Source organism: Myotis nattereri (assembly GCF_964212035.1).
Source record: "Myotis nattereri genome assembly, chromosome: 2".
In the NCBI taxonomy this organism is placed as follows: Eukaryota; Metazoa; Chordata; class Mammalia; order Chiroptera; family Vespertilionidae; genus Myotis; species Myotis nattereri.
In genome coordinates, this window is record NC_138076.1 from 102,525,980 (window position 1) to 102,537,907 (window position 11,928).

The 11,928-nt window shown below is 48.4% G+C and overlaps 1 protein-coding gene across 1 annotated transcript; it reads right to left on the reverse strand.

Annotated features, from left to right (window-relative positions):
* Positions 1–309: 309 nt before the first annotated feature.
* Positions 310–11,410, reverse strand: LOC308513431 (serine protease 40-like). Its single transcript, XM_081083499.1, has 3 exons — positions 11,345–11,410; positions 6,717–6,877; positions 310–2,381 (listed from the first exon to the last, which is right to left on the reverse strand). The coding sequence occupies exons 2-3, from the start codon at positions 6,828–6,830 to the stop codon at positions 2,082–2,084; spliced, it is 414 nt and encodes a 137-aa protein (XP_080939625.1). The 5' UTR covers positions 6,831–6,877; positions 11,345–11,410; the 3' UTR covers positions 310–2,081.
* Between the last annotated feature and the right edge of the window lie 518 nt (positions 11,411–11,928).

Here is an 11,928-nt window from a genome sequence, read left to right on the forward strand (position 1 = left end):
TGAACTGACCAAATGTTGACCAGCCCCATAACTGAGGTTACCATGAGAGAAGGAATGCTTTTCTTCCCACGTCCAGACACTGCTGAGCTGGAAATAAAATCTCTGCATGTGGGGTATAGGGCAGGGGTGGGCAACCTTTTTGTGAGTGGGTGCAAAAACCAGCAAAATCTCTGACTCAAAATTCTTCTGCGTGCCAACCCTAATTTTTTGAGAACATGTTATGCCTACTTGATATCTCTTAAGGTGTATGTATGTGAAGAACCTTGAAGAAATAATAAAATTCATTCAAATGACAAAAACACAGTATATGATGATGAAAAATACATTTATTTTTTAATGTATACGTGTACACTGATAGTCCAACAGAAAACTTTATGACTCTGTTTGATATTAGCAGTGGGACTTTTGCTGCTGAGAGAAACATAGAAATGTATTCCCCTTTCATTAGTACCGGTGGGCAAAGTGAGAGAGAAGGTTTCATTTTTATAGAGTGAAATTTTGAATAAGTAGGTGAGGCGGTTGTCTTGTCAACGAAAACCCGTTGTGTCTAAGGCTGAAACCAAAACACTCACCTCACATCATGTTTGGCACACGTGCCAGGGGTTGCCCACCCCTGGTATAGGGCTTAGAGCCAGCAAGATTCTGGTGACTGTGTGCATGTGACTTCACCTGTTCTCACCTACTGGTGAGGGTCTGGACTATTTGGGTGACAACAGGATTGGAAAGAATTTGCACAGAATACCTGATGGCACTTTGGACACTGCAACAACTGGGGGTTGCTCCCACATTGTCAAGGGTGGGGAGCTGTGTTTGTGAGGCCCTTGTGAGAGCTCTGCTAACTAATTAAGAGCCTATGACCCAGTTTGTCTGGTATGAGACCCAGGCACCAGGGGTTTCTCAGATATTGCCAGGTGATCCTGATGTGCAGCCACGGCTGAGAATGGCTAGGTCTGAAGGAGACATGGGAAATCTGCATTGGTTGCCTCTGGGAAGGGAAGGAGAAGCATGGAATCAGCAAAAGGAAACTTTAATTTTACTTTAAAACTGAAGCAAAAATGACTATATGTTAGGATTTGTAATTCTGGAAGGTGAGACCACAGGTATTTATTATGTTATTCTTGATTTTTCTCTATTTCTTTATGTTTATAAAAATTTTTAAAGATAAAAAATAAGCTTCTTTGTGAACATGTGTCATTTTGATAAACACAAGAATAATAAAAAAACATTGTTGGTTTTGTTGTATAGAGACAAAGGAAATACTAGTAAACAAACAGAGGCTTCAGATTTGTAACTGCTGAAAACTCAAAAATAAAAAAAAGAGTCTATGACCCAGACATGTTTGTAGGGGGCAGCTTAGGACATGGCTTATGGATTCAGTGCTGGATCAGCAAGTACTGGGTTAGCTAACCCTCAACCACTGCAGGCTATGGCAAATCCACAGGAGATGGTGGGCCTGGTCCCTGGAGACTTGTGGAGGACAAGGCTATTGGTATGGAGGGATTGGCTAAGAGCTGGTTCCTAGAGCAAAGCTCTGAAAACTGCTGGCTGGGACCCTGAACAATCTAATTCAAATAGACCCTCTGTGACTTTTGGGCCTGGAAGATTCTTCTTCATCCTCAACTCAGAGTCCATCTCTAGGAGGACTTTGTTCCCATTATATTGGCCATCAGTGCCCTATAGGTCCTAGGGCATGCCATTTCCTTCACAGGGTGAGGCCCTGGCCTCTGAGTCTGTCAGCTCTTCTGGAAGTCTCCCTGAGGAGGATGACTCATCTCCAGATTGCCAGCCAGCCAGCCACTCATTGTCTTAGTACGTATTTCTCCACCTCAGTCCAGGGAGAAGGGAGACCTTCCTGTATTGAGGAGCTTGGAGCCCAATGGGGTGGGGTTGGTGTGTAGCTCTGATAGATCAGAAACAGGAGCAGGAAGTTGTTAAATTATTTTTATTTTGTCAGTCCTAGAGCAGGCCTCGGGTGGACAGGAGAGCTCAGAGATAGACAGATTTAGGAGAATGCAGGGCCCATCGGCACTAAAGCAGGCATGCTTGAGGATGAGAACTTGAGAGGGGCACTATGTGGTCTGTCACAGAGCCCTGAGGGAAATCAGCAGCAGAGGCACAAGGGTTGTGCAGCTCCTGGGCTTGTGAACAGTGCCCAGAGAATTAAAGTCATCCAAAGCAGGAGGTTTGCTCTGAGGAGGAGCAGAAGAAGGATCAGGATTTGGTGAGGCTTCCTGCTTCTCACTGATCCAGCTGGAGAAGTAGGTGAGTCTGGTGAAGACGCTGGGGCTTATGGGCTGGTGGCAAGCCAAGCTCCAGCTGGATAGCCCCATCAGAAACCAGGTATTGTTCCGCTTGCAGACAAGGGGACCTCCAGAATCTCCCTGAGGAAAAAGAGGGCATACGTTCTTTAGGCAGTGTAAAGAGACTAACCCTTGTCCTCCACTAGAGTGGAGTTTAGGAGGCCTGTATCAAGATGGGGTTATACTTAAGTTCTAATCAGAATCACTTGGGCAATTTGAAAAGTCCAAACACAGGGTCCCACTACAGACCTCCTGGGTAAAATAAAATCTAGGGTGGGGCCTGGAGCCTATTTCACAAAGTTTCGGAAGAGACCCTGAGCATCCCTCCACACTGGCAGTCATCCTATATAATAAAGAGGCAATATGCAAATTGACCCTCACTCCCTCACAAGATGGCTGCCTATGACCAGGCCAGCAGGGGGCTTAGTGAAGGACGACCAAATGACTGAACAAGCAGGCTGCGTGGGGCAACCAGGACTGCAGGGGGGTTAGTGAGGGATGACCAAACAACTGAACAAGCAGACTGTGTGGGGCAACCAGGCCAGTGGGGGGGGGGGGCTGTGAGAGGCAACCAGGCCAACAGAGGAGGGCAGTTAGGGGCAACCAGGCCAGCAGAGGGGGGCAGTTGGGATCAACTAGGCTAGCAGGCAGGGCAGTAAGAGGTGACCAGGATGGCAGGGGGGTGCAGTTGGGGGCAATTAGGCTGGCAGGAGGGGCAGTGAGGGGTGACTAGGCCAGCAGGGGGCAGTTGAGGGAGACCAGGCCAACGGGGAGGGGCAGTTAGGGGTGACCAGGCTGGCAGAGGGGGGCAATTGGGGGAGACCAGGCCAGCAGGGAGGGGGCAGTTGGGGGCAACCTGGCCAGCAATGGGGGGCAGTTAGGGGTGACCAGGCAGGCAAGCAGGTGAGCAATTAGGAGCCAGCAGTCCAGGATTGTGAGAGAGCTGTCCGAGGGATGATCCAGGGATAGGGTCTAAACCGGCAGTCAGACATCCCCGAAGGGTCCTGAATTGGGGAGGGTGTAGGCTGGGCTGAAGGGACCCCTCATCCAGTGCACAAATTTTGTGCACCAGGCCTCTAGTAGACCTATAAGAATGCACATGGAGCCCAGCTGGTGTGGCTCAATGGTTGAGCAACAACCTGAACCAGGAAGTCAAGATTCAATTCCTGGTCAGGGCACATGCCTGCATTGCGGGCTCGATCCCCAGTGTGAGGTGTGTAGGAGGCAGCCAATCAATGATTCTCTCTCATCATTGATGTTTCTATCTCTCTCTCCTTCTCCCTTCCTCTCTGATATCAATAAAAAATATTATATATATATATATATATATATATATATATATATATATGAATGCTCATGGAGACCTCTGGCAGCCCTCTTGCCCTCCCAGCTCTATGTGGGAGAAGGTATCATCTGAGGTTCCAAGGGGCAGCTTATGGCAGGCCTGGGGGCTTGGCCTGCAGACCTCTGCCTAAATCCTCAGCCAGGTACTGAACCCACCTGTGCCTTTGATTTTGCCTTATTAAGGTCTCCAGTTTTTTCTCAATTTCTTAGTTGAGCTTCTTTAGAAAATGCTAATCTGTTAGATATGCTCAGAGGAAAAGAGGGGATGCCCGTGCCCAGGCGGGAAGGTGGTTGGAATTGCAGGACAGCCTAAGACAGCGGTTCTCAACCTGTGGGTCGTGACCCCTTTGGCGGTCGAATGACCCTTTCACAGGGGTTGCCTAAGACCATCCTGCATATCAGATATTTACATAATGATTCATAACAGTAGCAACATTACAGTTATGAAGTAGCAACGAAAATAATTTTATGGTTGGGTCACAACATGAGGAACTATATTTAAAGGGCCAGAAGGTTGAGAACCACTGGCCTTCTAGAAGAATTCTGGGGGCTCAAGTGCAAGACTTCAAGGCAGGTAGGCATAATGCTTTTATCTTATAGGCCAAAAATTGGGAACCAAAGAAACACAGTACCCCTCCAGCCTTCTGTTGAATAAACATGACTGAGCACCCTATATATGCAGGACATAGAGAGGTGGCATACAACACAGACACAGACAATATATCACATATATTCAGATGCAAGATGTGGAACAAAAACATCCAGTGGATAGAAAAGGGCTGCTCTAACTGGGCCATCAGAGAACTTCTCTGAACTAAGACTGGAGGAATGAGCAAGGCTTGGCTCTGCGAGGTGCAGCCAGAGGTAGCCACTGTGCTTGGTGTGGGGGAGGTTGAGCAGTGGAAGGGCTAGCCCTCATGAGCGGGGGGTGTGTGAGTGTGTGTGTGTGTGTGTGTGTGTGTGTGTGTGTGTGTGTGTGTGTAGAGAACACTAAATGACACTTAGCAGGGAAGTGATGTGACCTGATACAGATTCTAAAAGAATGGTAGGATGGTTCTGAGACTGGGTGAGCACAGCCAGTAGCAGGGCATGAATCAGCAGAGGGAGACCATTCAAGGAACTACTGTAGCAGAAAGGTTTATGGAGACAGACAAGAAATGGTTAGGTCCAGGACTGGCAATATCTAACCCTTATCTACATCTAAAAAAAAAAAAATGGAGCAATACAAGAAGCCAGAATGAGTGCTGAGTGGTGGCTCCTTGGTGTGTGGAGGTCAGAAAGAGGAGGAGAGCATGAGACACAGGAAGAGCCACCCTTGGAGTCGGAGGGAAGCACTAAGGTATGCTGCTGAGCACCACAGGGGAAGGAGGTCTGATGTTGGATAGCAGCGCTATGAAAGAGAGAGAGGAGCACAAAAGCTTCATGGGATGGGCTGAGGTGAGAAGGAGAAATGTGGAAGCAAGAGAGGGCAAGTGCCAACAGCCCTGTGGTGAGCCCTGCTAGGACAGTGGTCTGAGAATCAGGACAGTGGGCAGGGGGTTGGGGGAGGAGAGAAGATACACATAAAGTGTTTTAAGGTGGGAATCATGGCAGTATATATCTGAGCTGTTTGGAGATGGCCAAGGAGAGAGAGAAAGAGCTGGAAAGAAGGTGCAAGAGAGGAAGAGAAGACTGTAGGAGGAAGCCTGTAGTGGCCACAGTTCCAAAGGAGGGCATGGCTTCTCCAAGTTTGACTGTGGTCTCACTACCTTGCATTGGACTATCTACTTCCCTCTCTGAGCCTCGGTTTCTCCACCATAAAATGGAAAGATTGCACAGAATGAGAGAAGACATTCATAATACATAAATCCATAATAGCCAATTCAATAGGAAAGACAGAAGATCCCATAGAACTAATGGCAAAAAACTTGAATATATACTGTACAAAAAGGCAATACACATATAAAAAAAATGCTTATCTTCATCATTCACCAGAGAAATGCAAATTAAAAATCACGTGCAATGTTTAAAATGAAAATTGTGGACCACATAAAGTACTGGTGGCAATGTAGAGCAACCTGAACTTTTACCTGCTGTAGGAGTCTAATTGGTACACACAGGTTGGAAATCTGCCCTACAGCATTTATGAGAAGAACATGTACCTATTATATGGCTCAGTAATTCTGCTCCCAGGTTATACCCAACCAAAGTGTGAACCCATGTGCACCAATATACATGCACTAGGATGTTCACAGAGTGCTATTTGTAATGGTCTCATGTGGAAACTACCTAAATGCCACCAACACTAGAATGGATAAATAAAGTGATACTATATTCACACAGTGGAACACTATTCAGCAACAAGATAATATAAACCACACACCAGATGAATAAATCTTACAAACATAACACTGACTGAAAGAGACCCAATGAGAATGTGTCCTGTATGATTCCATGTATAGAAGCCCTGACACTATTTTATGGTGCTTAAGAAGCCAGGCCAGGCTTAGCTGGGGGGAGTTAATTGACAAGATAGGGGTATATAGAGGACCCTTTGGGTGCTGGTTCCAGGAGTGTATCAGTTTCTAAAATGCATCAGATGGCACACTTATAAATGGTGCCCTTTCCTATGAATGCTGTACTTCAACAAAGCTCTTTTAAAAAATGAAGAAAACAGATGGAGTGGACCAGCCGTGGGCAAACTACGGCCCGCGGGCCAGATCCAGCCCGTTTGAAATGAAAAAAACTAAAAAAAAAAAAGACCGTACCCTTTTATGTAATGATGTTTACTTTGAATTTATATTAGTTCACACAAACACTCCATCCATGCTTTTGTTCTGGCCCTCCGGTCCAGTTTAAGAACCCATTGTGGCCCTCGAGTCAAAAAGTTTGCCCACCCCTGGAGTGGACTCTATAGTGGCTTCTGTCCTTTGGCTCTGACACTTCTAACTGGGGTGGGTAAGAAATGAAAAAAACAGAGGCTGAGGAGAGAGAGAGAGAGAGAGAGAGAGAGAGAGAGAGAGAGAGAGAGAACAGATGCCACAGGAGAGGAGAGATAGCCCCGACTGAAGATATGGAGCTGGTCTTACTTACTCGGCAGATGGACTTTCCGGTAATGAGGTCCCCGGCACACAGCATATCCTCATGTAGAGAGTATTTACCGGTGTCTGGCGATTGGAAATAAATTTTACAGACCTCGTTGTCCATGATGCCAACCTCTCCCTCCTGCAGTTGTGAAGGTGGAGGCAGGAACTCTGCAGGGGAGTGATAGTTTGGTCAGATATGAGGTGGAGCCTGGGGGAGAAGCCAGCTGCCTCTCTAACCTGTCTGCTGAAGAAGAGGTCACCATTCTGGCTAAGAAGATTGAGGAAGCCTCTCAGAGGATGTGTAAAGAGCGGGGGTGGGGGCATGGAAATGTTCAAGGCAGACAAGAGAGCAAAAGTGAGCAGCATACAGTTGGAAGGACCAGGATGGAGGTCAGTGTGGTTGTTATGGGGGTGAAAAAAATTAGGCAGTCATAGCAGGATCCAGGGCAAGCAAGGCCTCCTCACCAGGTTGTGAAGTTTGGATTTCATTCTAATTGTACTGGGAAACCACTGAAGAGTCTACTTAGATTTTAAGAACAATTAATCTGGCTGCTATGTGGGGCCAGAAATAGAGGCACAGAGGGTGGAAGCTATGAGTCCTGGCTTGGTCAAGGAGTAGCAGTGATATACCTAGCAGATGCTAGATGGGGTTAGGTGGTATGACAAATAAAACATGGCCTTGCCTCAAGGAGCATCTGGTTTGTGGACACCTTTCCTGTAGATTCTATTTTCAGACACTGCTCACAGATCTGACCTGGTGTTCTCATGAGGCAGCACAGTGTTACAGTGACCGAGCACTCCTATGGAGTATGAGTTGTGTACGGCCCTCACATGTTCTCAGGGACAGCCCAGACCAGCAACTGCAGTCTGGGGGTGGATGGAGTGGAGGGAGAAAGACAATTGAGTCCCTCTTTGATGGCAGCTGCTCCCTGTCCTGGTGGCAGCTCACTTCACTTCATTCCCCAACTCCCATACTCTGACCAGCTTGGAGAATCTTGTTTGGTATGCCAGTGGTTCTTAATGAGTCCATCCAAGGAGGGTGTCTTTGGAAATGTTGGAAGTAGACAGGAGCAGGGATACTGGCACTGGCCTGCACAGCAAAGAAAGTCCTGTCCCCAACGCCTTCACTGAGATGTTCTGCCAAATTTACATCCTATTTTTTCACTCAATGTTATGTTTAAAACAAAAGCATTCATCCCTGTGCAAAAATATTTCCCCAACATTTCTCTTTTCTCCATCTAAAAATATACAAGCCCAGCAAGCAGGCAGAATGGGCAACTTTTACTTCAGTTAGAATAAAGAGAAGTGAAGTTCACAGAGGTAAAAGCTATAAATGTCCAATTCCACCACCCATACCAGAGAGCAGGCCTGCTTCATTTCCTGACTGCTGCCCAAGTACCTACTGTGGCAGTAGGATTTCAAGAGGTGTTTGACAAAGCAAGCTCTGAAGGAGCCTGACCCAAGGAGGACCTGGGAATCAGGGTGGATTCCTGAATGGCTCAAGTTCCTGCTTCCAAAAGTTAAAGATACTCAGATTTATTTGAACAATGAACTAAAGAAAACTTGAAGTTTTAGGACAGGCTGTCAGGGCCCCATGGTGGCCACTGCACCCCCCCTCCTCCTCAGCCTCACTCTCCTCATCTCCCCTATCCTACTCACCTTCTTCAGTGATCATTCCCCAGCCAGTTATCCAGCAAGAGGTATGAGGGGGCAACGTTGCATTAGGCTCTGGGAGGCAGGCAGGGAGGATATGGGAAGTAAAATTCACAGACCTATGTAGTTGCAATAATGCGATGTCACTCCCCATGATGTAGCGCTTATTAAAATCATCGTGGACGATGACTCGGTATACTGTCATCTGCAGGCTGTGCTCGGTGGGATGCTGTAGCTTATGGTACCCTAGCAGGATCTTGTAGTCTGATGGCTCATGGGACCTATTGTGGAGAGGCTCCATTATCACCCATCTCCTCTGGGTGCTGGACCAGCACCCTTACTCTGACTGCTTTCCCCACCCCCTGGTTAGTAATTAGAGCCCACCATTATTCTAGTGGTCTCTTTCTCCTCCCTTCCTAACATTCTCTTGAGGTAGTTTGATTGCTGTCCACAGCCTCAGGACATTTATCCTTTGAAAGTTACTGATGGCTTTCCCAGCATGCCCCAGAATCAAAGGAGCAGAGAATCTTAGTGCTGGAAACATGAAGTTATACCCCTTCATTTTTGAGGAGAGGAGACTTGGCTCATTCCCAACTTTGACCAGAACCCTTGTAAGGTCCCATACCCAGGAGTGAGTCTCAAAGACCCCATTTCCCATCCTAGAATGATTCATCCTCTTCCTTCCCAGTCCACACACACCAATTTCTCTAAAGGCTGATCCCCACCTGGTGACAGGCACTCAACAAGTCTTTGTGGAGCGAATAGAGGAGTGTGTGGTGTCCTGCTTGTGTTGTCCCCTACCCAGACTCCCCATGCCTGAATCCTTCTTCCATAAGGCCCAACATCTGATGAGATCTACAGCACCTCTCTTGACACTTGCTCAGCATCTACCCTCTCACACATTATGGACTCTCTACCCTGGATCACAGTAGTTGGACTGTGTCTTACTTTTCTTATAGGATGAGAAGTTTCAAGTGGAGCCTTGCATCTCTACATCACCCACAGTGGGCTTCACATGGTGCCTGGCACCCATGTTTGCTGAATAAATGAATAGAAGTGGGGTCTCAAAGCCAGCTGACACCAGCAGCCTTGTCTTCCTGACATGGAGCATGATGACTTTATCACTCCCTCTGGGCACAGAATAAGCCCAGGATACACCTGAGGAGCAGCCCACTCTCCTAACTGCATCCATCTCCCGGGACAGAGACCATCTTCTTTATTCCTCACTCTGGTCTGTGAGGACAGTGGTGACAACAGCTGTTCTTAGGCACATAGTTCTACAGAGGTGAAAGAAAGAGCTGAGTTCTAGTTAGGTGTGCAGAGTCCTAGCACACCTCTAGAGAGGAACTGTCAAGTGTGCAAGTAGTCAGGACCCAGGGAAGTTTCAGGCAGTTGTGCTGGAGACAGCCTTCAGACAAGAGGGCAAAATACTTGTTCACAATGGGCCCTGACTGATGTTCCCCACCCCCAGCTTTGGTACTGTCACTCTGACTTACAGCATGAAGCCTGTGCCAGGATGTGGCAAGGGACACTACACACCAACTACCATTTGCACAAGAGGAAACTGAGGCACATTGGAATCTTATGGGGCTATCTAGAGCTGGGCAACATATAGAAACCAGAGTCCACCTTGAGTTGAAACAGGATTTAGATTCCTAAAGTTTAGGGAAAATAAAGAATGAACTGGAGGCAATTATTTTGGAACTAAAGTCTGTTTTCCAGTATTTACTGATAATCATAATTAGAGCCAATTTCCATTTAGCTACTTAAAAATAATGTAGCTGAGACAACCACACCATCTTCGTATATGTTACCACAATATGAAGGGGGGGGGGGTGAAAAGAACATCCCCGTGAGGAGAGATGAGGCAATTATCCTCTGTCCTAGGAGAAATGACTCAAGACAGTCAGAAGACTAGAGTCAGGTGGTGACAGTGATGGTATTCCAGGTAGAGAGGACTGCAACAACACCCAGAGACACCTGGTGGTAGCAAACTATCCCAGAACAAAGCCTAGAAGAAGAAAAAAGCTGCAACCTCCTTTACCCCCTTCTTTTATGGCCATTTGTGCTCCCTCCCTCCCCACCCCCCAGCAGCTGCACCCCTGTGGGAAGACTCACTTTTGGAAACAGTGGGCAGCTGAGATCACCCAAAAGGCACTGATGAGGGCTGCTCCACAGATGTGCTTGCCATGGTAGAGCAGGCTGGCCTGCCATGGCCACCGCTGGTCAGATGCATTCTTGCCACCAAAGATCTTCCCAGTCACTACGGGCCTCCCACACACTGTGGAGATAGTCCCAGTCATGAGGCACAGCCTTGCTGCCTCCATAAACCCAGGGTGAAGTGACATGGCCTATGTGACAAAGGCCACCTGGCTTCACTGGAGTGACAGTGTTAAGGAAGCAGCTTGTGGGTCTGGAGGAGGGGGCAAAGAAGGAGGGGGGGCAGCCAGGTAGGTACAGATCAGAATAGCAGTGAGGAGGTCCAGGCTGGGCATTGGCATTTCCCCAGGTCCTTCCCCAGACCGATTTCACTTAACTAATACACAACTGTTTGAAGTCCCAGAAACTGAGGACTTAAAGAGGAATGCTGTTTGCTCAGGGCTACTGATAATGACCTGTTTGCACACCTCCCACCTCAGTACAATATTCTAGGGAGCCTGAGGCCAAATGATACATACTTTGCTTGATAATCCCCCTCCTGAAGTAGCACTTCCCATTCTTAAAATGAAGAGGCTGTGGGGGGCTGACAGAGACAGGCTAGTGCAGGACCTCTACTCCTGGCCTAGGATACTGAAATCTAGTGGGAAAGAGCTGCAGGGCAGAGGGGGCACCTTGGTCTCCCCTGCCTCTCCCTCCATGGCCCCACCGCGTATGTTCCGCAGAAACCCAGGGACCTTAGAGCCCAACCCCCTTGGCTGCTGTTGAGGGTGGGACATGTCAAAGTGGGTGACCTGGGCTCCCTTGCCCTAGCTGCCCACTCACCAGCCCCAGCCTGAGTGGTCCTCCTGGGCTGGGCGGTGGTCCCCGCAGGCTGGGCGGTGGTCCACGCAGATTGGGCGGTGGACCCCGCGGGCTGGGCGGTCATCCCCGCAGATCGGGCGGTGGTCCCCGCAGATTGGGCGTGCAGCAGTAGTGAACACAGCCAGAGAAGGGCCACAGCCAGGGCGTAGGCTGCCCACCAGCCTGGAACTGCACCCCCCACCCCAGCGTTCGCCATCAGATGGAGCGGACAGCACCTTGGCCACCACGCAGGGGCAGCTGGGAAACCGCCTCCTGGGGGTCGGTGGAGTGCACTGATCTGGACTCAGATGGCCCTGCGCCACACCGGAAGCTGCAGAAGCTGGTGTCAGGTCCAAGAAGGCAGTCCACACTGGGAGTCCCCAGGCTAATAGGGGAAGCAGAAGGTACATAGGTTCCCTCTATCCACAGGACCCCGGTTTGGTGACAGAGTCATCAGGAAGTTACGAGGTAGACCCGGGAATATGCACTAGTTCATCAGAGGTCAGTTGCTTACATAATATCACCAAATATTGCCAATTTGTTTTCAAGATCTGATGTAGTCATCT